This window comes from Convolutriloba macropyga, chromosome 13 (genome assembly GCF_964194025.1).
Source record: "Convolutriloba macropyga chromosome 13, txConMacr16.3, whole genome shotgun sequence".
In the NCBI taxonomy this organism is placed as follows: Eukaryota; Metazoa; Xenacoelomorpha; order Acoela; family Convolutidae; genus Convolutriloba; species Convolutriloba macropyga.
In genome coordinates, this window is record NC_134480.1 from 27,390,500 (window position 1) to 27,417,412 (window position 26,913).

At 36.8% G+C, this 26,913-nt stretch overlaps 1 protein-coding gene across 1 annotated transcript; it reads right to left on the reverse strand.

Annotated features, from left to right (window-relative positions):
* Positions 1 to 1,833: 1,833 nt before the first annotated feature.
* Positions 1,834 to 26,913, reverse strand: LOC142351779 (uncharacterized). The gene is made up of 4 exons (XM_075403943.1): positions 26,025 to 26,913; positions 6,548 to 6,722; positions 5,232 to 5,388; positions 1,834 to 2,138 (listed from the first exon to the last, which is right to left on the reverse strand). The coding sequence occupies exons 1-4, from the start codon at positions 26,185 to 26,187 to the stop codon at positions 2,055 to 2,057; spliced, it is 579 nt and encodes a 192-aa protein (XP_075260058.1). The 5' UTR covers positions 26,188 to 26,913; the 3' UTR covers positions 1,834 to 2,054.

The window sequence follows — 26,913 nt, forward strand, 5'->3', positions numbered from 1 at the left end:
AATAAAAATAACTTCTGAACTGACCTATGGAACTTAAAATTTTATTAACATTTATTAGTTAAAGATCACTAGTGTGCATATAAGTAGCGCCAAACTTATATGCCCTAATTCTTGAGCATTAGTCTTTAGTTTTTGAATTCCAATATCAATTTTAAAAAATCTCTTCTATGGTTTTTTCCTTATAGACCGTATGTGTGTGTGTGTCATAAAATTGACAGGCCGAATCTAACCCAAAAAGTCTAGTGGTCCATTAAAGGACTGGTGGTCGATCTGTCTATCTTATTTCGTTAGTTGCTTCCATTCATGGAACGCCACAAGCGTCTATGGCGGATATTTTCCGGGAATCTGCCAGCTATGTTGTTTAAAAAAAATTTGATACCACATGTGTTCAAATCTTGTCTTCATTTGTTAATTTAGCCATTTTTTCCTTAAAAGTGATAGCAAAAGAAGTATTCAGTTCTATTCTGTTGAATGAAAGTGGTTGAATGAAAAAAATGGTTTGTTATATTTACTTGCTTGTTGAGTTCGATACCACTGGTACTAAAAAAATGTTCTTCGCCGTAGTTGTTACAAACTTCTTTTTGTCATGCTTTGGGTTTCCCCAACAATGGTGTGTTAGAAGTCTGAAGGACCGAATTTTATGGACACGTTTTGCGGTCACGTTGGTTTGGATGATTTCGGGCTGGACTACTTTTCCGAAAAACTGAAGAAAACATTGAACCACTAACATGTTCCTTGTTTTTTTGCGTAATTTATGTTATTCGCCTCAAGGCCTGTCAAAAATTGTCGTTGACCTAATTTTAATGGTGGCGTCCCTAGATGATTCAATGACTTGCGTTTTAGAGCTCGATTCGCTCTGTTATCTATTTGAGGCGGCGTCTGTTGGTCTTTTCCTGTTTTACTTTTGTTTATCTTTTTAATGGTTTCTTCCTTTTACTAACAGCATTTCCTCGCGTGGCGACCTTTCTCAGTCTCACAAATGAGAATTTTGCTTGATTGGATTCTATTGAGACACGGCGCTTTCACTCAAAATACTACTTTCACTTTAAAACATTAATTTGATGTCAGAAAGCGTAATATATGTGATACAGTTCCCTAATAAAGAGATTTATGAACAGTGAAAAGGGAAGCTGTCAAATTATCAATTTAGAGCTGATCGTTTATGTTATTAAATATTTTTAACTCGTTTCTGTAAAATTTTCAATGCTTATTGTAAGGCAGAGGAGTGCAATTACGAAATTAAAGTTTCTGGAAAGAAATAAATTTTGAGCGGTAATTTTGATTACCCTTTAGGAATGTGTTATGAAAGAGATAGTGAGATTTCAGAGTGAAATTTTCTGGTAAAATTTTGGTGGAAAATTTGAGAGAACATTTTCATGAGAAAAATTGTTGTGTATGACAATTCGTTTAAATTAATATATGCTCTTTCGATGACGGGTTTTCGATTGGTGAGCAACAATTTGACTTCCGTTCTGTCTAGTTCCTTTCTCACAGAACCAAGATGATGGAAACCATGTACGGTTTGAATTTATTGCTATAACTATTATTGGTGCCCCAGTTCTATTAGTGGAGAAGGAATTAGTCGAATCCAAGTGCAGAGTTTTGCAAATGTTTCAAATTTTGTAGATCTTTATGGGGCGCTAACAGTTTATTTCATCAAATAGTTATTGTAAGTGTAAGTTTGTTCTGAATAGCAAATCTTAAGCAGTTTTTTTTTCTGATTCAGAGACCCTTAATTCTAGCCGTGGATCTGTATTGTATCAGAGCTCTAATCGTGTCACTTTTAGGCATGGCATGCTTTCAAAACTCTACAAAGCTGTTCATAAAAAGACGTTAAGGTACCTAAATAGTTAATTCAACTACCGAAACTGTGGTCTCAAAATTGAAAGCGATTTAGTGTTGCAATTTAGTTTGACTGAACAAAACTTGGAATCATAACGATTAGGTATTGGTGAAACAAATCGGAACTCTAAAGACGGCTAGTAGCTGATTGGCTATGTTATTTATTGTTTGTTTATATGGTTGTTTATCCATCATAAGACCAATTGTTTTGTTCAGTGCATCCACAGCTGTTCAATTGATCTCTTCTTCAGTCTTTTGTCTGTTTCTGTCTCAATAGTTGCTGCAAACTTCACCAACTGAAATACAAATCAACTGTTTTTCAATATTAACCGAGATAATTTATATAATGTAAAATTCAAGTATATCATTAGGGCTATCCAAATTTGAAAACACTACTTCGGGGCCAAAGTACTGCCCTTGTTTGCAGTTTAAGGCCGGATCTATTCTGTTTTAGCCCCCCCCCCCCCCCGCTTGGTGGGCTTATATTTTTTACGCACGCGTCCAGGCGCGGGTGCTGTTTTTTTACATAATAACGTGCTATATAACAACATATAATTTGTAATTGGGGGGCGTACAAAACACTGGTGGGGGGGGGGGGGGGAAGAGCATGGATCCCTTTTGAGTCAATCTGTGTTTCCAAACATTTGACTATAAATGAAAGTGCTCCACGTGTTTTGAGGCCCTTTCTATTAGTGCTGCAAATACCTCAATTATGGTTACCCATTGATGCAATACAAAAGTGGTCAATCTTTGCTACTGGTGAAGCAAGACAATTTTTAAACAGAAAAACCTCACCTTTTGCATGAAAATGTAAATAAACTCAAAAGGATAATGCTAAAGTTTTAAGAAAAATGCGGGACCAGAAAATTAATGTAATCTTAGTTTTTGAGTAACCAACTTGTGTCCAGAGCAGCTTAGATTATTTGTGAAAAACAGTATGACAGGTTCGAAAAATTTGATATTGACAACATATTGTTTTTTAGCAACATATTGTTTGAATGACTAGAAGTTTCACGCGAAATTTCAAACTGGGCTCCTGATTGGTGCCAGTTGTAAACTTTGCAGTAATCGGTAAAAACTCAAAACCAATTGGGTGCACTTCATTGTTAGCCATCAACTACGAAAGGTCAAATGACTTTAAGACCAGATGTTCTTTCATTGCTCAGCTACAAACTCAATAAGTTGTAAATCAGTTATTTGTTTGGAATTTATTGAAACAAGGAGGCTCGATAATGTGCGTTTGCACGTAATGTTCATAACGTCGCCAATCCCACAAATCAATGTTTTCCGCGTTTGCGATCATCATTGACGACATTTTGTCACTACTTACCGCGTAGAAGAAATATGGTTCAATTGTGGACAACACTGACAATAAAAGTTGCGGAAAATCCTTACAAAATTTGTCACTGATCTCAAAAACTCAGCTTTTTATGTCATCAATGTCCGCAATTTGTGAGTATGCTTTTTCTATTTCATTTTATGCTTCGCTCTGAATTTGGTTTGCGGCCACTATTTTAAATTTTAAATTTTATGGAGGAAATTTGTCAACTTTGTCCAAAATTTCCACATTTAGATCAAAGCAAGGATGAGGTCTAACTTACAAATTTGAGGGTAATCGAAACAGAATATTCAAATCACCAGAAAGCAGCTTTTGAATCTCCACTGTCAAGTGAAATGCGGTTCTATTCTACCCCCTCCCCGTTTAGTGGACAAATAACTTTTATACCACCAGGCGCACGTGTAATTTCACATAGTAACGTGATATATAACAACACATAATTTGAAATTGGGTTGCATAAACACCGGGGGGGGGGGGGGGGGGGTAGATCAAAACAAAATAGATCGTGATATGAAACTGAAACTAAATGCTTTCAAACTTTTTTCAAACCCGCGATGATAACTAAACAAATTTATCGAAGAATCATATGAAAACGTAAATTGTTTTAAACGTTGTTAAATACAGAATTCAAGGCTGTAAATGAGTATAACGAAGATTTTTTGAACCCGTAACTGAAGTCAGTCATGTCTAAGTTTAATTTGAATTTTTTCTCCTGTTGATTTTTAGGTACACTTCATCAAAGATAACTCTTTCATAGAATTAATTCATAGACGTACATTAACTAAGTTAGGAAACAAGGAGAAAAATAATGCACTATTCATTAATACAGTCCAAGGTTTTTTACATCCAAAAATTCAACAATTCAGAACCTCCTCTGTCCAATTATCGATCAGAATTGACTATTGAAATTGGATTTTAAATTGAAACAGAGGTGCAAGTATTAAAATGCCCTATTTGTATACTTTAAAGGGGTGTATTCTGTTTCGGCCCCCCAGCTTAGTGAGCATAAACTTTTTATGACCACCAAGCGCACGTGCTATTTTCTTACATAGTAACGTGCTATATAACAACCTATAACTTGTAACTGGGGGTCATAAAAAACACTGGGGGGAACAGAATAGATCCCTTTGAAGAGCATATGCAAAGTTTTTATATGCACAGTGATAGATTTTAGAAATTACAAAATTCGTGTTTTAAACAAGGTTATTTGAGTCTGCTTGACACATTCCGGCTTTTCAATCGCTACTGTCTGAATCAATTAATAATTTGATGCGTCCAAATAGATAGCAAATCATATCCAAAAGTATTTAAATTTTGGTTGATGCCATAGAATACTATGCGGCGGTCTTAAATATGATTTATGCCATTTAAACACTCACGTGCACATTTTCAAAAGCCGAAAGTCTGCAGTGACAGAATTCAAAATGCCTACTTAGCCAGAAGTAGAATTCCGTTGACTTTCGTCATTTTGAAACGTGCTCGTTTCTATGTTTTAGGCATGATTACGTAACTCTGCAAAAGTCACTTAGAATTTCAGACTCAATATCTCGAGCCGCTTTGCGGTTCGCAATAAACGTCAGAAGTTCTGAGTGACTTCAAACTGGGTCACGTCACCAGTACTTTTTTTCTAGTTGCCAGATTATTTGTCAACATTAGCATCTACCGGTACCGAACTAAAAGCACTGTCGAATGTGTTATGTACGAATGTGGAAATGAGCTTCCAATGGGAGTGCATTTACTCAAAAACGTACAAGCGGGGTCCGGCACGATTTCGTGTGAAATTCGGGTAAAAACAGCTGATCTAGTAAGGAATACCGGAACAGTCCAGGTATTTTTCAGGTACTTCAGGCAATTTCAAGTAAAAGCTCACAGCCACTGACGCTTGAAAATGTCTGGTAAATTTTAAATAGAATGGAGGTAAAATTCAATCATCATCGGGTGTAGTATAGGCGAGAACAATTTGCTGAACCATTCAGATAAATTCAGGCGTTTTTCAGGTGAATTTACAGAGAAGAGTGAACAAACGTAGTAAACTGAAAGTTTGACTAACTCGTCTGTTGACTTGTTTGTCGTGTTCCTTCTGCAACAGTTGCATCCTTCTGATGTTGGCTGGGATCAACTGTTGTTTCGCCTTCGCATCACCACCCTCCCCTCCCAAACTACTGGACTCGTCACCCCCTCCTACGACCTCTGCAGCTCGTTTTTCTCTATGACAAAGGACATCGAAATTTCAAAACCCATCAATTCGAAAATCGAAAAGCCAAAAAAGAGTATTGCAATTCTTTAACTTCAACTTTTTATTCAATGTCTGACAAATAGTAAATTTTAACAATAATCAAGTGAAGCAAAAGTTGAATCCGGACAGTAAAAGCAGAACTTCCCAGGTTGAAGAAATGTCTGATCTTTTTGTGTGAACGATAATTAATCAGGCACTGAAAAAAATTCCCGCGTTCCCAAGTTTTCCGCAAAAAGCCCTGATTGTTATGAAAAACTAAGGGAAGCGGTAAAAAGGGTGAAGAATCGATGTAAGGAAAGTGCTAAATTGGCGCATTATATTCTAAAGATCAGCGCCTCAGAAATATCCAGCACCCTGGTTTATTACCGACGGCAATCTTAGCCGTTGTGTATGCAAGAATCTTGCAAGAATCTTGCAAAATAAGCGTCGATCTTGTAAGGTTCTTGTAATATTCTTGCAAGATAAGCGTCGGAGTCTGACTAGGGCATTTCAGCAGCTTGTTTCAGCGCGTTTCCAGCAAAGATAAGCGTTGAATTATTGCTGACTCCTCGAACCCGGATTGTATCAACACATTGACCAAACAAATGGTGACATAGACGACAATCGGAAGGGACAACTTTCCTCGAAAAAATGTGGAAGATGATAAAATTTGGCATTATTTGTTAACCGGAGCGTCTGCAGAAATTGGAGTAATATTTTTTGTCATCAGGAAAATATTTTAAGGTTCAATTTGGACAAGTAATAAGCGACAGCTCACACGCTAAACATCGTTAAGTTTAATTGAAAATACCTTAAAAAATTTCAGTCAATGACTTAATTAATAAATAAATAAGTCAATGTGGGATAAGTAAATTGGTTGAGGGTAACCCTAAATTACATTGATTTTACCTTAACTGTTTTACTATAATTCACTAAATGCGTTTTCCTTGAAGTGCATTTTGATCAGAGTTTTTTTGCTGCCGTCGCACACTTGATAATTGTCCCTCTTTTTTAAAAGCTGAACTGCAATTAAAATAATTGGTGAAAAACTATGTTCATTTAGTTTTTCTCTTAGTTGATATCTATTCTAATATCAAATGAAATTCCTGATTGTTCAGTTCAGCTTTAAATAGTAACAGACGCTCACTTACTTTGGGATGACAGTTTTGAATATGTCATCCGCTTTTTGTTCTGGGGTGTGCTCGTCAATGAATCTACCCGGACCCTGGTTGTCAGCACCCTTTTCCTGTTGTTTTGAAATGTGTTCTCGAAGGAATGACAGTTCTATCTCGGACTTGCGGACCTCTTGAAGACATCTGGCACGTTCTACAGTAAGCAGATGAAAAAGTTATAACGACAGCTTCTTTCATCACAGTAAATTATTGACTATTCGATATTAGTCACCCTAAATCTGCTGTTCAACGGCAAATTGCTTTCAAAAGCACCCGATGAGAATACCGATGAAAATTGAAAATTGAATGAAAAAAAGCTATCCCAGCTCATAAAATCGACTTTTAATAAAGGCAATTGAGGAATGATGTCAAAACTGAAATCTAAAATCAGCTATTAGACTTGATAGAACCACGAAAATAGTTACTCTTTAACAAAATTCAATGTTCAAATTACAATTGCGCTGTAAATGCGTGTTTTTGAAGAGTACGTTACATCAACTTTCGGATTTCCATTTTTCCTAAATTATATATGAGTGAACTGAAAATCGATTGAATTTTAATTGCACTAAATTCTAGAAAACTGATCATATAACTTATGGAGTAAATATAGAGAATTAATTACGAGTTTTGCATAGATAACAGTTAGTCGCGTTCAACGTGAAGTCCTCAACCTGATCAGAAAATTTTTGAACTCACAATGCAAATACGTGCTTAAAACGATGGAATCATGGTAAAATTCAGCAGATTTCTTAACTTCGATTATTTTAGATTTCGCTCACAGTGGTTCTCGCAAAAATAGATCTCGCAAAAATTGCAGTTAATTGGATTTTTATGCAGTTCTTTTCTGACTAAATTTGGACGCTAAGTTCTTTGACTACAGTTTTACAAAAAGGTAAATATCATTAGACTTTTATTGCAGTCAAATTTTATTGTATAGGTTTTGAAGTTATATGTCGAGATCCCAGGCAGAATTGCCTACCAATCAGACACCATTCTGACAAGCATAGGAACTTTTCGTTCAAGTAACGTAGTTTTGAAGGCACCATGCTATATCAGTTTTCCAATATTTTATTTTTGTTACACGGCCACTGCTGGTAGGAAGCCCGGGATCAAAAAGGAGAAGGGTAAAACAACAAAGAGCAAACTGGAAAATCTCAACAAGCCATTCTTTAAATTGGTCAGGGAAATTTTTTGGCATTAATTTTTAGATATTTTTTTTCATTTTCTGTACGTATTGTGTCAACATTTAATTGTTGTGGACTTTTTTTTAAACAAGTAAATTGAAAATATAACCCAGGGGTTAAATATTACAGGTTTAAAATTATATAAACAAAATTAGTACAATGTTAAAAATCAAAATTAGTGGTTCCGTTTTCTAAAGGTAAAAATTACTTTTGAAGCCACCAACGTTCCTTTCCAACGGTACAAGTTTGAATTGTTGGAGCAGATGCTGTTTTAACATGCGTTTAAACTTTGAGCGTGATCTGAAAGTCCGGACTTCACGCGGAAGTTTATTCCATTTTTGGATGCTTCTTTTTTGTATTGATCGACTGCTCGACCTTAAGAGAATTAGCTGTTCAGTTCTGTTGTTTTTTCTTACTAAGACATTACCACTTAGAGAAAAACTCTCAGTGCCGTGTGTTTTCAATAATGAAATATCATTCCTAAGTTTTGAAACACTCATCTGGCTTATTAAAAGTTCTGCAGGCAAAATGTCAGATTTTACTAAGAGATCTGTAGATCTCTCAAACTTTTTTCTCATATAGAAAACTTTAATACCCCAATTGATTTGTCGATTAATTCGCTGAATTGCAGAGAAATTCAAGTTCTGAATAAATAGAGCACTAAATATTAAATGAGAAAGGACTAGGGATTTGAATAGCATCAATCGTGCTTCCAGAGGTAACTGATAACGTAAAAGGTATATGGATCTAATCGATGTGGCCATGTTTGATAGGACTTTGTTGAGTTGTACATGAAAAATTAGTTTAGAATCAATTATTATACCCAAGTATCTGCAGTGACTTTGTGTTTTAATTTCTTGTCCCCGAAAAACTATTGGATCAAAATTTTCATGTTCCTTCGAGACGCATAGAAGTTCAATTTTACCGGTATTCATGGTTTTTTGTTTTGTTTTAGATAATTATCTGTTTTCTCCAGTATTTCAGAAACACATTTTTCCAGTTCGCTGACATTGTTTCTGCTAAAATGGAAACTTTTGTCATCAGCAAATTGAATTTTGTCGCAGTTTCCTCGTACCTTTTCTCGAAAATCATTAATATAAAGAAGAAAAACTAGTGGCCCTACAACCATTCCCTGTGGAACACCATCAATTGTTTCCAACCATTCTGAGTAAACATCATTTATCTTAACACGCTGCTGTCTGTTTTTCAGAAATGAAGCAAATAAATCAACTGCACTCTCTGAAAAACCGTAAGCTTCAATTTTTTTGAGAAAAATTTCGTGCGATATTGAATTAAATGCTTTAGCTAGATCAATAAAAACAGCAACTGAAGATCAATAAAGACAGCAACTGAGATCAATAAAAACAGCAACTGAGAGCAAAAGACGGTAATACCTAGCTGGGCTCATGAACTTAGTTATGTATTTAACTAAATTTGCACAAAAGTCAAAGCCTGTTTCATCAAAGTCAATTAAAGTCTTAATTTAGAGTCTGAATCTGAGAAGATGTAAGAAAATAATGTAACATTAATAGACTTTGAAACAGAACATAATAGTTTCTGAAAAATTTCTTGATTCATTACTGACTTACAGTGAAAGTAAGGTACGGGTTGGACTTGACGGAACGGAGGCGACTTCGAACTCCGGTTTCGACCTCGTAATGGTTTTCATATTTGTTCACACCCCTCATGAGGGGGGGGGGGAGGAACTATATACTCAAATGGGGTTTTTTTTGGTTCAGTCAATTTTGGCCGATCGATGTATTCATCGTAGAGAGTTGAGACTCGTATCATTAGAAAGCTTGTCCGGCGTAGAATATGGAATTAGAAAGATTTTTTTTTTGATTTCCGTTTTCTACAGCAAGATATCGAGGTTTAAACTTTCGAGAAAATAGAGTGAATTCCGTTGAATTCATTCACCTTTTTTCGGAATTATTGACTAAAATTTCGCCAATTTTGATAAAATTTAATAAAATTTCTCAGGAAAACGTCGTTGATTCTACGTTTTAAGACAAAATATATTGTCGGCTATTTTAATTGAATTGTTTGTCAAAAATTCCGGCCAAATATTTCACATAATTCAGACTTTTTCATCAAAAACTGCACGAAATAAGTTTCTTTAGTCCACTCTGATTAAATTTGCTGGAAGTGCACACCCAAACACCACTAACAAAATCGTCGTAGACTGAAAAGGGTGCAAATTCTACTTCAACTTCCGTTGAGAGTGCTCTGTAATTAGAACTCTGCCGTTTTTTGCTAACTTTATTCGTTGATTATCAAAAACGCAGCCTTTATTTTTTTAATTTTTTAAACTAACAAAATACCTATAAAAATGACATTCGAAAAATTAAAAATGGACAATTGGCATAAGCAGAACTAGTTTTGTACCAACCTTGGACCGTTATAATCCAAAATAATTCGGATTGCCATCAGTCGGTTTATCATATAAAATATTCGATCTTTTTTATATTAATTAAATAACAGAACATTTCAAATCAAACCTCACTAGTGATAGTTCTATTGGCTTCCTAATTAAGTCCAAATTAATTTTTCTAGTTGATTGCTTGAAAGCTCATGGTCGTTTTGACTTTTAAAACATTTGATTTTTAAATAAAAATGGCTTACTGAACTTTGCCTCAATTTTTATCTTAATTTGGTCAATTTGTAGCTTAGTGTCAGCAATCAAAGAAAGCTCCTTCTGTTTGCTGAATTCAAATTTAGTCTTAATTGCAATTTTATTGCCTTAAGTTATGGTGTTCTGGCTTTGATACTACTAGATTTCACATTTTTTTTTTAGGTATTTGCCCAATTTTCATGCTCTCTAGTTTTGTCAAATTATCACGTTATTGGCAGTTTATATATCACATTTTTAGGTTTCAAAAAAACGCATATTTGACAAAATTTAAATCCTTAAAGATAGAGATTGTGGTTCTTTACCGCATCGACAATAATTTCTCGAAGAATTTAATTGAAATTTTTAATTTTGTCTTTATTTGTCATTTTTACTTTGTCTTTTTAGTGGTATTTAATTTCCTGTACAACGACCCGGTTTGATTGGCTTTTCATGGAAGAGTAGATGAGCCGATGTTTTGATATTAGAAGATAGATGATGGCTTTCTTGACTTGGAAAACAATTGTTTTCCAAATTGAAAAAAAACACTTCAACTTCGTAATTTTGTTCCTTTTATTGTCTGTTTGTTTCCTGGTCTCGTTTATCAAAGGTTAAAGATGACTTTATATTTTTCAAGGGAAGGTGTCAAAAGGGATTGGTGTCACAGAATCCAATGTTTTTAAAGAATTCGTTTTGACTTTACTGGCTTCGACACGGGTTTTTCACAAAAAGTAAATTAATTTTTGATTTTTGTCATATTTGACGTTCTTTTTGTAGACGTAAGACATGTACTGGATAATTGCAGGTCTCAAGGGCTTCCTCTAGAAAAATAAACGAACCTATTCAGTTTTTCCATTTTGTAATTAATGGCTTTCATTTCTTTTGAGATATATTTTTTTCGATAAAAACAATTATTAAATAATCTCGCTTTTTTCTTTTTAGTCTAACTGTTACCTAGTTTCATTAATGAGAGGTCAGATAATACATTTCAAGGCAAGTTGTCAAAGGGATTGGTGTCGCAAAATCTAAGTTTTAAGAGAATTCGTTATGACTTTACTGGCTTCCACACGGGTTTTTCAAAAAAAAAATTAAATTAATTTTAGATTTTTGTCATATTTGACGTTCTTTTTGTAGACGTAAGACATATTCTGAATAATTGCAGGGCTTTGTTTGGATGAATGGACGAACCTATTTAATTTTTTGATTTTGTAATTAATGGCTTAAATGTCTTTGGAAATAAATTTTTTTCGAACAGAAAACAAGTATTACATAATTTTGCGTTTTTTTTGTCTAAATGTTACTTAGTTTCATTAATGAGCGGTCACATAATAAATTCTCGGTGTTCGACAAAGGTGCAATCAAACATATTTTGGGGGTCAAAGTATGGCTTTACGGCTTCCAAAGCATTTTATGGCAAGTTTTAATTGATTTTTTGTTTGTTGTCTATTTGTTGTTCTTTTTGTAACTGCATAAAAAATTGAATACAGAGACTTCTTAATTCCCTTCTATAAAAGCATTGGTAATTGTAAACCTATGGGATATTTTAGTTGATTCCTAATGGTTTTCATTACTTTGAAAATAATTGTTCTTTTCATAAAAAAATTCAGCGAAATTTCTAACTTTAAAGTTTCTGTTCTTTTTGTCTAATTGTTATTAAGCCTTATTATGAACTGGTGAGTAACCACTTTTTTCTGGCGACTTACAAGTTAATTTGTTTATTTTCAGTTTTATCTGACGTTAATTTGACTTTGTTATTTAGTTTTTGTTTTTTAAAACGGACATAAATATTTTGATGTAATTAATGTTTGTTGTTGTTGTTTGATTTTGCGGTTCGTCTTCGCTCGCTTTCTTAATATCGGCATATCTCACCAATCTAATGCACCATATTTTAATCCACTGAGTTATTTGCTTTGCAGGCTATCTTTTCGTTCATACACCAGTTTTTTTGAAAAATACTTGAATTTTTGTGTTTTTCTATCAGTTCCTCATTAGGTAGACAATTATGCCAAAATTGTGGATGAGTGGGGTCGGAACCTCATGTGCGATCGCACATTACCGAGCCGCCTTGTTTTTATCTAAAATCATTTTGAGTGCTGACTAGGCACAATTATGGAAAGGTAACCGAATTCGGTATCCCAATAAACGGCGGTAACACTTAGGGACCCAGGGTGTTCTCAGGACTGCTCATCCATGTTTAATTAAGACCCTCCTTAATTGTGGTTTCAAAATTTATTTAATAGTCTTTATTCGTTGTACTGGAATAAGTGATTGCTTATAAAGCGTTGCAAAAAATTATCATTGCATATGGGCAACCATCAGTTTGCGTACACAAAACATTGCAATACCATTTTTGTTCACAGGGGAAAAAGAAAATATTTTTTAAAGATTTCGCATATCAAAACTAAAGAAAACGGCTTGTACGGATTTAGAGGCGTTTTTTTAAAAAAGGTTGTTGAAGGCGTGCGTTAGTCTCTATCTTTTATCAAACAACAACAACTTTGAGTGACTTCAACAATTCAGCTATTCACTTCCAAGAAACTGATTTCAACGTGGATTAATAAACTGCAAAGATGATAAACAGTTTATTCCGTGATAATCAAATGAAATCAGTGGTAAAGGAAACCCTCAAGGTACATTGTTCAGCTCGGTTTGTAGATAGCACTTTCAGTTATGATAATTCCCAGTGAAAGTTTGAGAGCGTCAATAAAATAGAGATTAAGACCAAGAATAAAGAACATTTGGCCAAAGAACATTTTGTACTAAAAAGAAGCAGGTATCTTTTCCTATGTGGTATATATATATATATATATATATATATATATATGTGTGTATACCACATAGGAAAAGATACCTGCTTCTTTTTAGTACAAAAAGCTTGACTTGTATTTTATAGTATGTCTACCCATAGGATGGCTGCTTTTTAAATTTTAATATATATATATATATATATATATATATATATATATATATATGGTATTTGGATGACTACTAAGAAATCATATATTACATTTTATGAAATCTAGGAAAGTTTTATTAATAGTATTAATAGTTAACTTCGCAATGATTTCAGCTTGTCACTGACATGACTTCTTTTTGTCAAAAACGAACGGAAGTGACTTTCGACAAGAGCCTCACAACACAAAATACAATCATGCAAAACACTCGCAATCAAAGGAAACTAATTTATTTAATCTAAATCAAAATAACAAACAACATTTTTTAATAGCACTTTCCAACGATAACCCCCACCCAAATTAAGATGTTTTGATAACATATTTTTGACGCCCAACCACATCAGGCAACGAATTCAACCCCTGAAAAAGCTAAGTATTGCTCTAAAAAATTGATTGGAATGGGAAACAATTGATCTGCACCATGAGTTTTTTTTGATGTTTCAGTATCCAAAGATGTAGAAATTTTACAAAAACAGTCCAAATGTAACAGCAAGAGGGTTCGCAACATCACAACAGACCGAAAGCAGATTCAAAAGACCAAAAGACAGTCTTTAAAAATTTATTTTATTATTTACCCGCGCGCTGTTTTTGGTTTTTGGGGTTTTACCCGCCCCAAATCCCCCCAGGTTGGTTGCCTTCCCAACCCCCCGCGCTTTCTTTGCTTTCGGTTTTTGGGGTTTTACCCGCCCCAAATCCCCCCAGGTTGGTTGCCTTACCAACCCCCCGCGCTTTCTTTGCTTTCGGTTTTTGGGGTTTTACCCGCCCCAAATCCCCCCCGGTTGGTTGCCTTCCCAACCCCCCCGCGCTTTCTTTGCTTTCGGTTTTTGGGGTTTTACCCGCCCCAAATCCCCCCAGTTTGGTTGCCTTCCCAACCCCCTCGCGCTTTCTTTGCTTTCGGTTTTTGGGGTTTTACCCGCCCCAAATCCCCCCAGGTTGGTTGCCTCCCCAACCCCCCCGCGCTTTCTTTGCTTCCGGTTTTGGGGTTTTACCCGCCCCAAATCCCCCCCGATTGGTTGCCTTCCCAACCCCCCAAGCTTTCTTTGCTTTCGGTTTTTGGGGTTTTACCCGCCCCAAATCCCCCCAGTTTGGTTGCCTTCCCAACCCCCCCGCGCTTTCTTTGCTTTCGGTTTTTGGGGTTTTACCCGCCCCAAATCCCCCCAGGTTGGTTGCCGTCCCAACTCCCCCGCGCTTTCTTTGCTTTCGGTTTTTGGGGTTTTACCCGCCCCAAATCCCCCAGGTTGGTTGCCTTCCCAACCCCCCGCGCTTTCTTTGCTTTCGGTTTTGGGGTTTTACCCGCCCCAAATCCCCCCAGGTTGGTTGCCTTCCCAACCCCCCGCGCTTTCTTTGCTTTCGGTTTTTGGGGTTTTACCCGCCCCAAATCCCCCCAGGTTGGTTGCCTTCCCAACCCCCGCGCTTTCTTTGCTTTCCAGTTTTGGGCTTTTATCCGCCCCAAACTCCCCGGTCTCTTTTCTTCCATACCAATCACGCTATCTTTGCTTTTCGTCTACTACCCAGCTTGATTACTATCTCAAATTTTCTGCATTTCACTTATAGGTGTGGACCCATTGGTAAAAACTCTTACAGGCAGATTGCAATTATCCAGCAACAGAGTTACCGGTAATTAGAACTTAGGTATAAGTAGGTACAAGTTGCAGCAGTTAGGTAGCAGGTATTAGGTAGGTAAAATTTGGGAGCTTCTAGGTAGGTAAGTTTGGTATAAGTTTGCAGGTAGGTATAAGTAGGTAAAAATTGCAGCAGGTAGGTAGCAGGTATTAGGTAGGTAAAATTAGGGAGCTTCTAGGTAGGTAAGTTTGGTATAAGTTTGCAGGTAGGTAGCAAGTGTTAGTTAGTTGGATTATCGACAACCCTTAATTAGACTTAATTTGTATAAGTTTCAGCAGTTAGGTAGCAGGTAACAGGTAGGCATTTAACAGGTAGGTAACTTGTATATGTAGAAAGATCCAGATAGCTCTGGTAAGTAGCCCTTTGAAAAGCTTTTTTTACAAGATAATTGTCAAGCAGTAAGTAATTTGAAGTTAAAATTGTTTTTGCATATCTGGTGGGAGTTTCATAAACCAAAAACCAAAAACTTTTCTCCGGCAAAGTAAAGAAAACAGTCTACGTTTCAGTCATGGTAGACACTCGGTCAACAGCTAACTCCGAGAGCGACCAGAGAGAAACAACTATCTTGGGAAATCTTCATCAATGTTCCAGTGCTCCAACAGAGAGCCTCTCTGAAGAAAAGCCAGAAACACTTCAAGAACAGAAGATGCTCGAATCTTCCAAAATGATGATAACAGACGATATACATTATCACCTTGACTACCTAAACTCCTCGATTGATGAATCAGAAGATGTTGACATACTACAGGAAACAGTTGAAGAGATAAAAGAGAAGCAGCGAAAACTTGAAACCGTAGTGTCTCAATTAAAAATCCTGATTGATCCATCAGAACAGAGCAATTGTTCTCGCGAACATAGTCGTCTAAAGATAGAAGTTAAAAAGTGTATCGATAATTTCAAAAAATACGTCAAGGGGAAGTCACAGATAAATACTGGAGAGGACTTCAGTCTCAGTGTTGGTGCCATCAAAAGAGCGAATTGTCCGCCGGACAGCTTTAATTTCCAATTTTCTAACCCAGTTCAACCTGGTCTTGATATCAGCAATCAGGAGCAATATGCAGTTAGTTCATCAGCGCCCGCTGTGAACAACAACGTTAGTTTTTCTGCACCCAGCAGCTTACTATTTGATGCTAACGCCGCTCCATCGTCAATGCTTAACGCACATTCCTTCAATTGGCCCACTCAGAGTATTTTTCCTGAAACAAATCGTAACGCATCAAGCAATAACTTCGATCATCGAGGACTTCTAAACGCGGAAAGTTCAAACCAATGTTCAACCAGCTCAATGTCAGTGTGCTTCCAAAAATCTGTCCCGAAACTGCACGCAGAAACGTTCAACGGCGATCCAATGAAGTGGATAAAATGGTATAGCATTTTCAAAGCAACTATCGACCAGTCACCCATGTCTTCAGCTGAAAAAATGATCCATTTGCAATCACTGCTCACAGGTGAAGCTAAAGCACTAGTTGATGGGTACGGTTGCAATGGTGATTTATACGCAGCAGCTCTATCAAGACTGCAAGAACATTTTGGCAATTCAAAGAGGATTGTCAATGCTTTTCTTGACAAATTGTCAAACTTTAGAAACCCAAACTTATCAAATCCGGAAAGTTATACACAGTACTCCTCATTTCTTCTAACGCTCGTCGACACCTTTCAACAACTCGGTTTTATTCATGATCTTCACTCTACAATCAACATGAACATAGCTTTAGCAAAATTACCAAATCCAGTCAGACTCGAATGGAACCGTTACCTCCAAGAAAAAACCATGACACAGCCATCTTTAAACGCGCTTGCTGAGTGGCTTCTAAACTATGCGAAAGCATGCCGAGATTTACCGACAAACTCAAATTTCCCATCTTCTCAAAACATTGGTGTTCATAAAATGGCTTGGAAAACGTCGCACTCTACTAGAATTAATGAAAGTCCGAACCACCCAAAGCATCAATTTCTGAGTAACAGGGAACAAGGGCAAAATCAGTCTAAGACGAAAGAAAGCGTTAGTTGTCCGAACAATGACAATTGCCAATACCTCTACAAATGCATACATTTCCAAGCACTGAGTCCCCTGAAACGGAAAGATCATGTAATGAAACAAAAGCTTTGTTTCAATTGTTTTGGACATCATCACGTAGATCAATGCAATTCAAAAAATGTCTGCCGCTCAAAAGGCTGCGGCAAAAGACATAACACACTTCTGCACGATAGTTTTATGAACAAAAGCAACTCAAACGTTAAACCAGTGCAATTTGTTGGCACAGGCCAGGTAGCTTTTGTGGCAGTTCAACTGATAAATGGAAACCAGTCTGTGAAAACATACGCATACCTAGACAACGGTAGCTGCCAAAGTCTACTTCTGAAACCAACAGCAAAAGAACTTGGTCTTAATCTCGAAAAGACAGGTAAAATGCCTATGAGCGGTTATCACACGACTAAGGAAGTTGATTGCTCTAAAGTTTGCTTTGACAGAAAGCCAATAGATAGCTCTATCGAGCCTGTCAGACTTAATGATGTTATGGCAGTACCGGATTTGAACATGTCTGCAGTGAATGTAGCTCAACTAAACGCTTTGTGCAAAAATTATGATCATCTCAGTCATATAAATTTTCCTGAACTTGAACGGAACAATGTCTCAATTATCATAGGCGTTGACAACTTAGACTTGATTCACTATAAACAAATTATAAAAGGTCCAAAAAATGCCCCATGGGGAGTTGAAACTCCATTGGGGTGGACGTGCGCCGGTAAAACGAATTTAGTTCTCAATGAGTCTACACAAGTACAGTATACTCAGGTGCAAAACTGCCCTAATATGGACGACTCTCTTTTCAAAATAGTCCAAGATTGGATGAAAGTGGAAAATTTGGGCATTGCATCGCCCCGAAAAGCTTTGTCGGAAAACGATAAAAGAGCGATTGAAATTTTAGAGTCCACAACCAAAATTGTTGACGGTCATTATCAAATAGGTCTCCTCTGGAAGCAAGGTGCATTTCTTCCGAACAACAGATGGTTAGCATTAAAACAACTTGACCAATTATATCAAAAGCTTTCAAAAAATCCGATACTAAAGGAAAAGTACCAGGCTACTCTGGACGCAGACTTGGAAAAAGGATACGTTGTTAAAGTTCATGATTCCGAATCTCTGACAGATAATGTCTCCTTTTTGCCTCATCACCCAGTGACCAATGAAAATAAACCTGGTAAGGTTCGTAGAGTTGCAAATGCCTCCAGCATTTTCCAGGGTCAGTCCCTCAACTCTAATTTACTGAAAGGGCCAGATCTGCTCAGCAATTTAACTGGTGTCATTATGAGGTTTCGTGAGAATCGAATTGCGCTGTGCGCAGACATAGAACAAATGTTCATGCAGGTGAAAGTTGACCCTAAAGACCGACCCTACTTACGCTTCCTCTGGAAGAACAATGGACGCATAGAAACCTATGAATACACCAGTCATATATTTGGTGCAACAGATTCACCCTGCATAGCGTCCTACGCGCTCAGAAGATCTGCTCAGGACAATGCAAAAACTTATCCAAGTGTTCAAAAGGTCATAGAGCGGAACATTTACATGGATGATTTGTATGTTGCCGTATCAAGTCCAAATGAAGCTTCAAACATTGTGCATGAGACTCGCAAGGTTCTTGCTACTGGTGGCTTCAATCTGACAAAGTGGAATTCAAATAGTCAACAAGTTCTTGACCTGCTGAATCCGGATATCCGACTTAATCCAGAAACATCCGCACCACAGAGTCAAAAGGTTCTTGGTTTGCCCTGGTTTCCAGAAGCCGATACATTTGTTATAGAGCAAAAATTGTTCCATGAGACCAAACTTGATGAAAAAACGAGTCAGCGTAAACTACTTCGTTTTGTTGCTTCCATCTTTGATCCCTTAGGAATTATCGCCCCCTTTACAATAGGATTCCAAAAAGTTCTCCAAGCAGCATGGAACCACGGTCCAAAATGGGACAAGCCATTACAACTTGATGAGAATTCTGATTTCGAGAATCTGAAAAAAGAACTTTCGTCTTTCAAGGATGTACATCTTCCTCGCAAACTGTTAAACGAGATACCGATTTCATCGATTGAACTACACACGTTCACAGATGCATCCGAGTTAGCATTATCAGCAGTCAGTTATCTACGAATTGAACACATTGACGAATCCGTCTCAGTCGCATTTGTGATCGGTAAAGCAAGAGTTGCGCCAATAAAACGGATGACGATTCCTAATTTGGAACTACAGGCTGCGGTATATGGTGCTCAACTAGCGCAATTTGTCAGAGATGAGATGGATATTGAAATCCATAAACAAGTTTTTTAGTCGGATAGCACGACCGTTTTGTATTGGCTACGGACTCCTGAGATTCGCCATCGGATCTTCATTGCTAACAGACTAGCCAAAATTTTAGACGTTTCCTCCGCCCAAGATTGGTTCTACATTTCGTCTACCAGAAATCCCGCTGACGATGGTACCCGAGGCTACAACGTTCACCAAATGAATGTCAACTCACGTTGGCTATTAGGTCCATCCTTCTTGTGTCAAAATAAAAACACGTGGCCGAAACAAGATTTACTCTCTGCTCAACATGTTAAAATTATAATGGCAGATCCAAGAAAAGAACTGAAATGCCAAATTGACATATCGCGTTTCAGCAACTGGAATCGTTTACTTAGAGTTGCAGCGCTTTGCTTTTTGTTTGCAGATAGATGCCGGAAAAAGGAATCCAAGTTGTTACTAGCACATTATACAAAAGCTTACAATTACTTGATAAAAAGTGCCCAAAATCAAGATTTTAAATTGGAAATTTCGAACTTAAGAAAAGGTATTGCAGTATCATCTGCCAGTAGAATTGTCTCTTTATCACCATACGTCGATCATAACCAGCACTTGCGTGCTCGAGGAAGATTGTCTAAAGCATTGAGACTAGAAACTGCGCGCTTCCCGTTGATCCTAGATGGAAATAATCAGAGTGTTAAACTACTGATAAAACATTTTCACCAAACAAACATGCATTGTGGCACAGAACAAACTAGAAGTTTATTAATGGAACTCTATTGGATTCTTAGATGCAGGGCGGTAGTCAAACAAACAGTTAGACAATGTATTCCATGCAGACGTATGATCCAAGAAGTAGCTGCCCCCCAAATGGCTGACCTCCCAGAGTTCAGACTACCAAGAGAAAATCATCAAGTTTTCCAAACCACAGGCTTAGACTTCGTAGGACCCTTTCCAGTTAAAGAACATGGAAGAAACAGGACTAGATACATACTCGTCTTCACGTGCTTAGTAGTACGCGCTGTCCATCTAGAAGTTGCCGTCGACTTGACAACAGACTCAACAATCAATTGCATCCGTCGCTTTATAAGCCGTAGAGGAAAACCAAAAAAGTTCTTTTCCGATTGTGGAAAATCTTTTGTTGGATCAAATAACTCTTTGCAATGCAGTATCGCAAGCCTTAGAAATTCCCAAGACTTTGCAAGTCACTTGCATCTGATGCAGGTCGAAATTGAGTGGGTGTTTAACCCTCCTGCGGCTCCACACTTCGGTGGAAGTTGGGAACGCCTAGTGCAGATTTTCAAGTTATCTCTGTACAAAGTAATTGGGTCAAGAACCCTTTCAGATGACATTTTGTGGACACTGGTATGTGAGATTGAATCCAATATGAATTCTAGACCTCTAACTAATGTCCCGAGTGAAATTAACGATCCTCTGCCTCTCACGCCTAACCACTTTTTACTCGGAAGAGCGTCACTTAACTACCCTCCTGGTCTCTTCGAATCGCAAAAAGTCACCGTGTCCAGGTCATGGAAATCTGCTCAAGAACTAGCCTCGCACTTTTGGAATAGATTTCTTCGCGAATACATCCCTAATCAACAGACAAGGTCGAAGTGGAACAAAACTTCTGAAAACCTCAAGGTAAATGATTTGGTTTGGCTACTTGAAGACTTCACGCCACGAGGTCTCTGGCCTCTTGCAAAAGTTATAGAAATTTACCCCGGTTCAGATGGTGTAGTACGCTCCGTGAAACTGAGAACTCCACATGGTGAGAAAGTAAGACCAGTCATCAAGCTAAGCAAAGTCTTAATAAACAAATGAATTATTTTGTGTTCTCGTTCTCACGAGCAGATGTATACTTCAGTTTTCAATAGGAAAAGGTATAGAATTGTAAGTCAAGTCGTCTCCAAAAGTTGATGCAACAAGTTACATTATTGCAAAGTTTCACATCAAATGTCTAACTTTTGCGATCATTAGTCAAGCATTGTTACCATATTTGCAGTCCTTTTGCGTGTCAAACCTTTTTCGGGATATTCCTTTGCTCAATTTAGTTTGTCCCCCTTTCAGTCGCCCATAACTTTGGTTCCTCCCAAACTTCCTTTTCCAATTATTATATTTGCGATCGATTATCTTATCTTGTCTTATCTTGCTGATTTTACACCGATATCATACAGTACAGCAACAGTTCGTGATCCTACAGTTGGGGCCGAGGATGTCACTGACATGACTTCTTTTTGTCGAAAACGAACGGAAGTGACTTTCGACAAGAGCCTCACAACACAAAATACAATCATGCAAAACACTCGCAATCAAAGGAAACTAATTTATTTAATCTAAATCAAAATAACAAACAACATTTTTTAATAGCACTTTCCAACGATAACCCCCACCCAAATTAAGATGTTTTGATAACACAGCTTATTATGTTAAAATTTTTTCTGGTTGAAAACTGACACCTAATAAAATGGAGAATAATATAGCTGATCATATAATAAAATAGCTGATCATCGTCTCGCCCAAATAGCGGGTAAAACGCGACATGAATAAAAAATATCGACGTTGCCGGGGATTTATATATAAAAAATGAGGAGACATTTACGAAATAAACTTCAAAACATTATCTCACCCCGAGTGTTTCAAGTTTCAAATCGCACTGTTACTTTATGGCGGCGAACAACAATTTCTAACTCTGTATCTTACAAGTATTATCTGACATCTTAGAATCTTAGAAAACGTAAATAATAACTATCTGTATTGAATTTAAACTTTATAAACAAGAAATTTGGCAACCAAACAAACCTCCACCCCCACAAAAAAATGTGTTTTGGTAACACCATAAGCCTGAGTGAATAAACTAAGCGGATGCACATTTTGACTCTTCAGTTATGAATTTTGGGTAACAGTTCATTTCAAGAGATTTGATTTCATAGATGGCTTGCAAAGGTATTCTAAAACAAAAAAAAAACAGATGGCTTCAATCAAGTGTTGTTTCTTTTTCTTGTGATATTTTCTTCATTCTGAGCAGAAAATACTCTTTTTGAAATCGGAGTTTAAAATCCCCGTCATTACATAAGGTATCCATTAAAAGCTGTCGTAATTTGGATCGTGTTTCGACAATCAAACATTTTTTCGTCGCCTCACTAAGATTCGGACATCTCAAAATATCTTCTTGCGTAGGTCTGAAGTACATATCTATCAACTTATTCGAATATTTCTGTTTATCGGCGAAACTTTGCAAACTTTTTATGTACTTTTTGTAACAGGGACAACCAAATTGTAAAATTTTTGAATCGTAGGTCAAGTTTTCGATATGTAGCGATTCAATGCATCGTTCAACTCGACTCAAAAGGTTTTCAGCTTTGAAAACCATAACTGGTTGTGAAATATTGGTGGCGTTCTGAAGTGGCACCTCTAAAAGGTCAGTTGAACTTTCAAAACTTTTATTAATTAAATTGTAAACCAACGTCTTTTCCGTTGTGGCGTAATCAAAAACTGGGAAAATTAGCAGCAATCGACCGTGTTTTTCGTTCAAAGATTTCACTAAATTGTTCAAAATTTGTTTTAAATAGCGATTTGAATTATCAGCGGTCGTTACAAGATCTTCGTCCATTTCAAATGAAGTCGGAAATACATTTCGGAACAATTTTTCCTTTTTTGGAAGTTTGTGAATTGTGTTTGCCGACACTATTAAGTCGAATTTCCGCCAGTAATAAGTCGATTCGTTGCTGAAATAATCTCCATATATGCCAATAACTCGAAATTTGTTAGCTGCATTTTGTTGATCAGTGTTTGCTAACGAAATTTCTAATTCTGTGGGAATGTTGTCTGTTTCGATAATGGAAATTGTGTAAAATTTCCGTGCTAAATGTGTAACATCACTGTTTCTATCGCCAATATAAAAATCGACTTCTTGGTTCGAATCTGCGCAGATTGATTTGATTTTGTGAATAATCGAATTCGTAGAAATTTCTCCACTTTCGTTCAGACCAATTATTAAAACTGATAACTTATGGAGAAAATTGAGCTTTTTCACGTCTTTGGAAAGCTGTTTTAAGTAGAAATCTTCAACGTTGTATAAAACTGGCTTGCTTTTTTCCATGTTCTTCAAATACACGTTCTAATACACCAACAAAATAGTCAAATGCATAAAGCAGGTGTATTTTCTATTTTCCTTTCACATGGAAAAACTGAACACAAAAGAAAAGAGTATGCGGCCAAAATGAATTTCGCTTTAATGCAAAAAAGGATATTATCAAAAATCTAATCATAAAACACTAGACTATTTTAGCTGGAAAAGCTCAACTGCTTATGAACTTCGATCGCATGACTCAAAAAAATACTTACTGTCACCTGTCTATGACAAAACAAAACATAAACCGACTAACGTCTGAAAAATTAACCTCCAACCACAAGCGAGGCAATTTAATTCAGAGAGGTGGTTAAAATTTTGAGGGCGTAAAAAGTTCGAACCCCCGGAATAAACTAACACAGTAAGCACTCGGCTTTCAGAGCCTTGCGCTAGCTTATCTTACAATAACTTTTGATTCAGCAACAGACTTTCTTTCTAAATAAGAACAATTAAGGTCGCGCAAAAACCAAGCAGTCATGCGTGAACAAGTCTCTGGAGACATGAAATCAAAAATAATATTCTAGAACAAAAACGAAAAAACGCTAAGATGCTATTGAGTCATTTTTGCCCCATTATGTTGTAGCATGAACCTGTGGACACACTCAGTAAGACGGGAGGTCACTGAAAATTCGTTGATTCCATAACTTGAGCGTGGAAGTTGATACATAGTTGAAAACTCACTGGCCCAAACGGAAAAGATCCCAATTGCAATATAAAGTTAACTATCAGATTTAGAATTTAAAAAAGCGCGATTAATATTAACCAAAATAATTAATAACCAAAATTAACTCACAACGGTTTGTCTTCACAAGAAATCTTCTCTACATTATTTCCAAAACGAAACATCAGAAAAAGAAGCAAAAGAAAACAAAACATATTAAAAATAACATATCAAAAAAATTAGAGAAACTTCTAGACAATTTAGCATATGTAGACGATCCTCAATGTGCTCTTGATATTTTGCGTTTTTGCCCTGGTGCTCCCAAAATGGTCTACTCTTTGCAACGCAATTCTCCTTCGGACGAATCAAATAGAACCCTTCGAAAATTTGATTCGGTTCAGCGTGCAACCTTTGAAGGTATCCTTAGAGTTTTGTTGTCAGACACCTCTTGGGACCAAGCAAGCCTTCCAATCAATAAAACGGGTGTAGGAATAAAACGATCAGCAGATCAAGTTCAGGCTGCATACGTTGGACCTGTTTTTCAATCCTCTGCTCTTGTAGAAAAATTAACAGGCCATAATTCAACTGAAGACATCTCATTTGTCAAAGCAGTTGAAGAATTGAGCGAAATTACGACGACATATCCCTCTCAAAGAAAAATTCAGGTGGAACTTGATAACTCAGCCTTCGAAAACCTGTTGGGAAAAGAAAGTTGCACAAGAAAAAAAGCTCGCTTAAAATCTCTTTCTCTACCACAGTCTGATGCCTGGTTATCTGCAGCCCCCATTCCAGCTCTGGGACTACACCTATCTTCCAATGAGTTCCGTGTTGCTCTCAAATATTGACTGGGTGTAAAATTGTACGAGAACGAGAGAAAATGTCCTTTTTGTAAATCTGGGACACTAAATATAATGGGCGACCATGCGGTGCCATGCCATGGTCGCGGTGATATGATCTCTCGTCATGATTGTATACGAGACAAAATTATATCAGTTTGCTCGGGAGCTCTGTTGTCACCCATTTCTGAACAGAAAAGTTTACTACCCGACAATAACTCCAGACCGGGCGATATCTTCTTACCTATATGAAATGCCGGTCAACCAGCAGCTTTAGACGTTACCGTCACTTCTCCCTTGCAGTTAAGCCTCACAATAAATGCGAAGGAGAAGAGTGGTTTCGCATTGTCAGCTGCTGAGGACAGGCAGTACGAACAGTACGCCCAGAATTGTAGTGAAGTCGGAATTCAATTCATTCCTAAGGCTTTCGAAACGTTTGGAGGACTTTCAGAGACAGTTCGTAAGACCCTCAAACGAATCGCTACTCTGGCTGAAAACAGAAATTCGCAGCCTGCGGGGTTGTCGGTAGCCTTCAGTAGAATATCTCAATCAGTTTCTGTTACAGCAATTCGGGGGTCTGCAATCGTGCTCCTCGCAAGGGATGCGAGATTATAGACACGTATGAAACGGGAGCAGATCTTTGAATCCTTGTTGCAGAAGTTAAGAAGCGAGTCGGCCTTGAATAGTGTGTTATCCATGAGCGGGGATAATCTGTAATGATAAGCTTTTGACGCACCCAATGAGTGGGGGGCCCAAATTTAATGAATTATCATACTAGTTGTACCTCAGTGGCGGGTGAAATGTGATTGCCCAGAACAAGAAGTTTTACCTCACACAATTTTTCCAAGAAGGAAACTATTGTGATTGCATGGGTGATTGCATGGGTTGAACTGATAACAATGATCGTTTATGAACCAAGATTTTCTAATTGTAAATTTTCTTCTGTAAAAAAAAATGATTGAGAATATTAAAAAACACCAGAACAAATACTGGCAGGCAACTCTCACAAAAATAGTCTCCGTTAATTATAACAAGACAAAGGATGTTTTGGATAAGTCCACCTGCAACTTAAAAATTAGAGTTACTGGAAGTCCCTATATCTCCAGAAACCTGACATAGAATGTTATAATTTTATCAAGACGTCATATCAAAGGATTTAAAGTTTTTCGACAGGGAACTGACCTTTAAGGTATCCCTGTTGGTACACGAAATTATCCTTGTCAATCTTTCCATGGTGTCCTTTTAGAAGGACTTGTTGTTGTTTGTTCTTCTGGTCTGTCTTCGAGTCACTCTGCATAGTCCTACGCAACACCTCCAAAACTGTCTTCTCACCAATACCTGGCATATTGTGACGTCACAAACGGAATATACAACTGGTGACTAAATAATGGCAATAGAACAATGGATGGAGTTGTTCAAATGGTAGCGGTTTTAAAAAATAACTCACTGAAATTTACAACTAGGAATTAACGGAAATTTGCAATGTTGTAATATATGAATAAATTAATTGTTCGATTGATATCTGGCAGAATTATTTTGACGTTTTTGAGACGTACATCAATTTTTCATTGTAAAGCTAAGAAAAATGTCTAGAAAAAGCTAGGAAAGGTTATGAAAAGTTGTAAAGCTAGGAAAATAAAAATCTATTTATTTTTTAGTATGTTTAAAAAATTGACTGATGATTGTATTTATGGATCAGATTTGAATAGGCAAGAATACGACAATTTCTACACAGTTTAACGAAGTTACTATTAAAGACAACGATAATTATAAATTAAAGTTATAAATTATGTTTCAATGCAATAAAGTACCCTGTGAATTATTCAATTTATCTGATACAAAGTTTTTTTTAAGAGATCACTATAGTAAGCTCAAACCAAATCTTATACTAGGAGTGATAGTTTATTCTATCAACAATCTAATCAAGTGTTAAGAAAATTTTTAATTAAAATCTTCTGTTTGATGCTCAAATTTGTGGCTTTTTATGATTGAATGATTATTCACTTCGTTGCTTCATATGACCTCAGGATCAGATCAAAAAAATGTGATCGATTTCAGATCACCGCGGGAG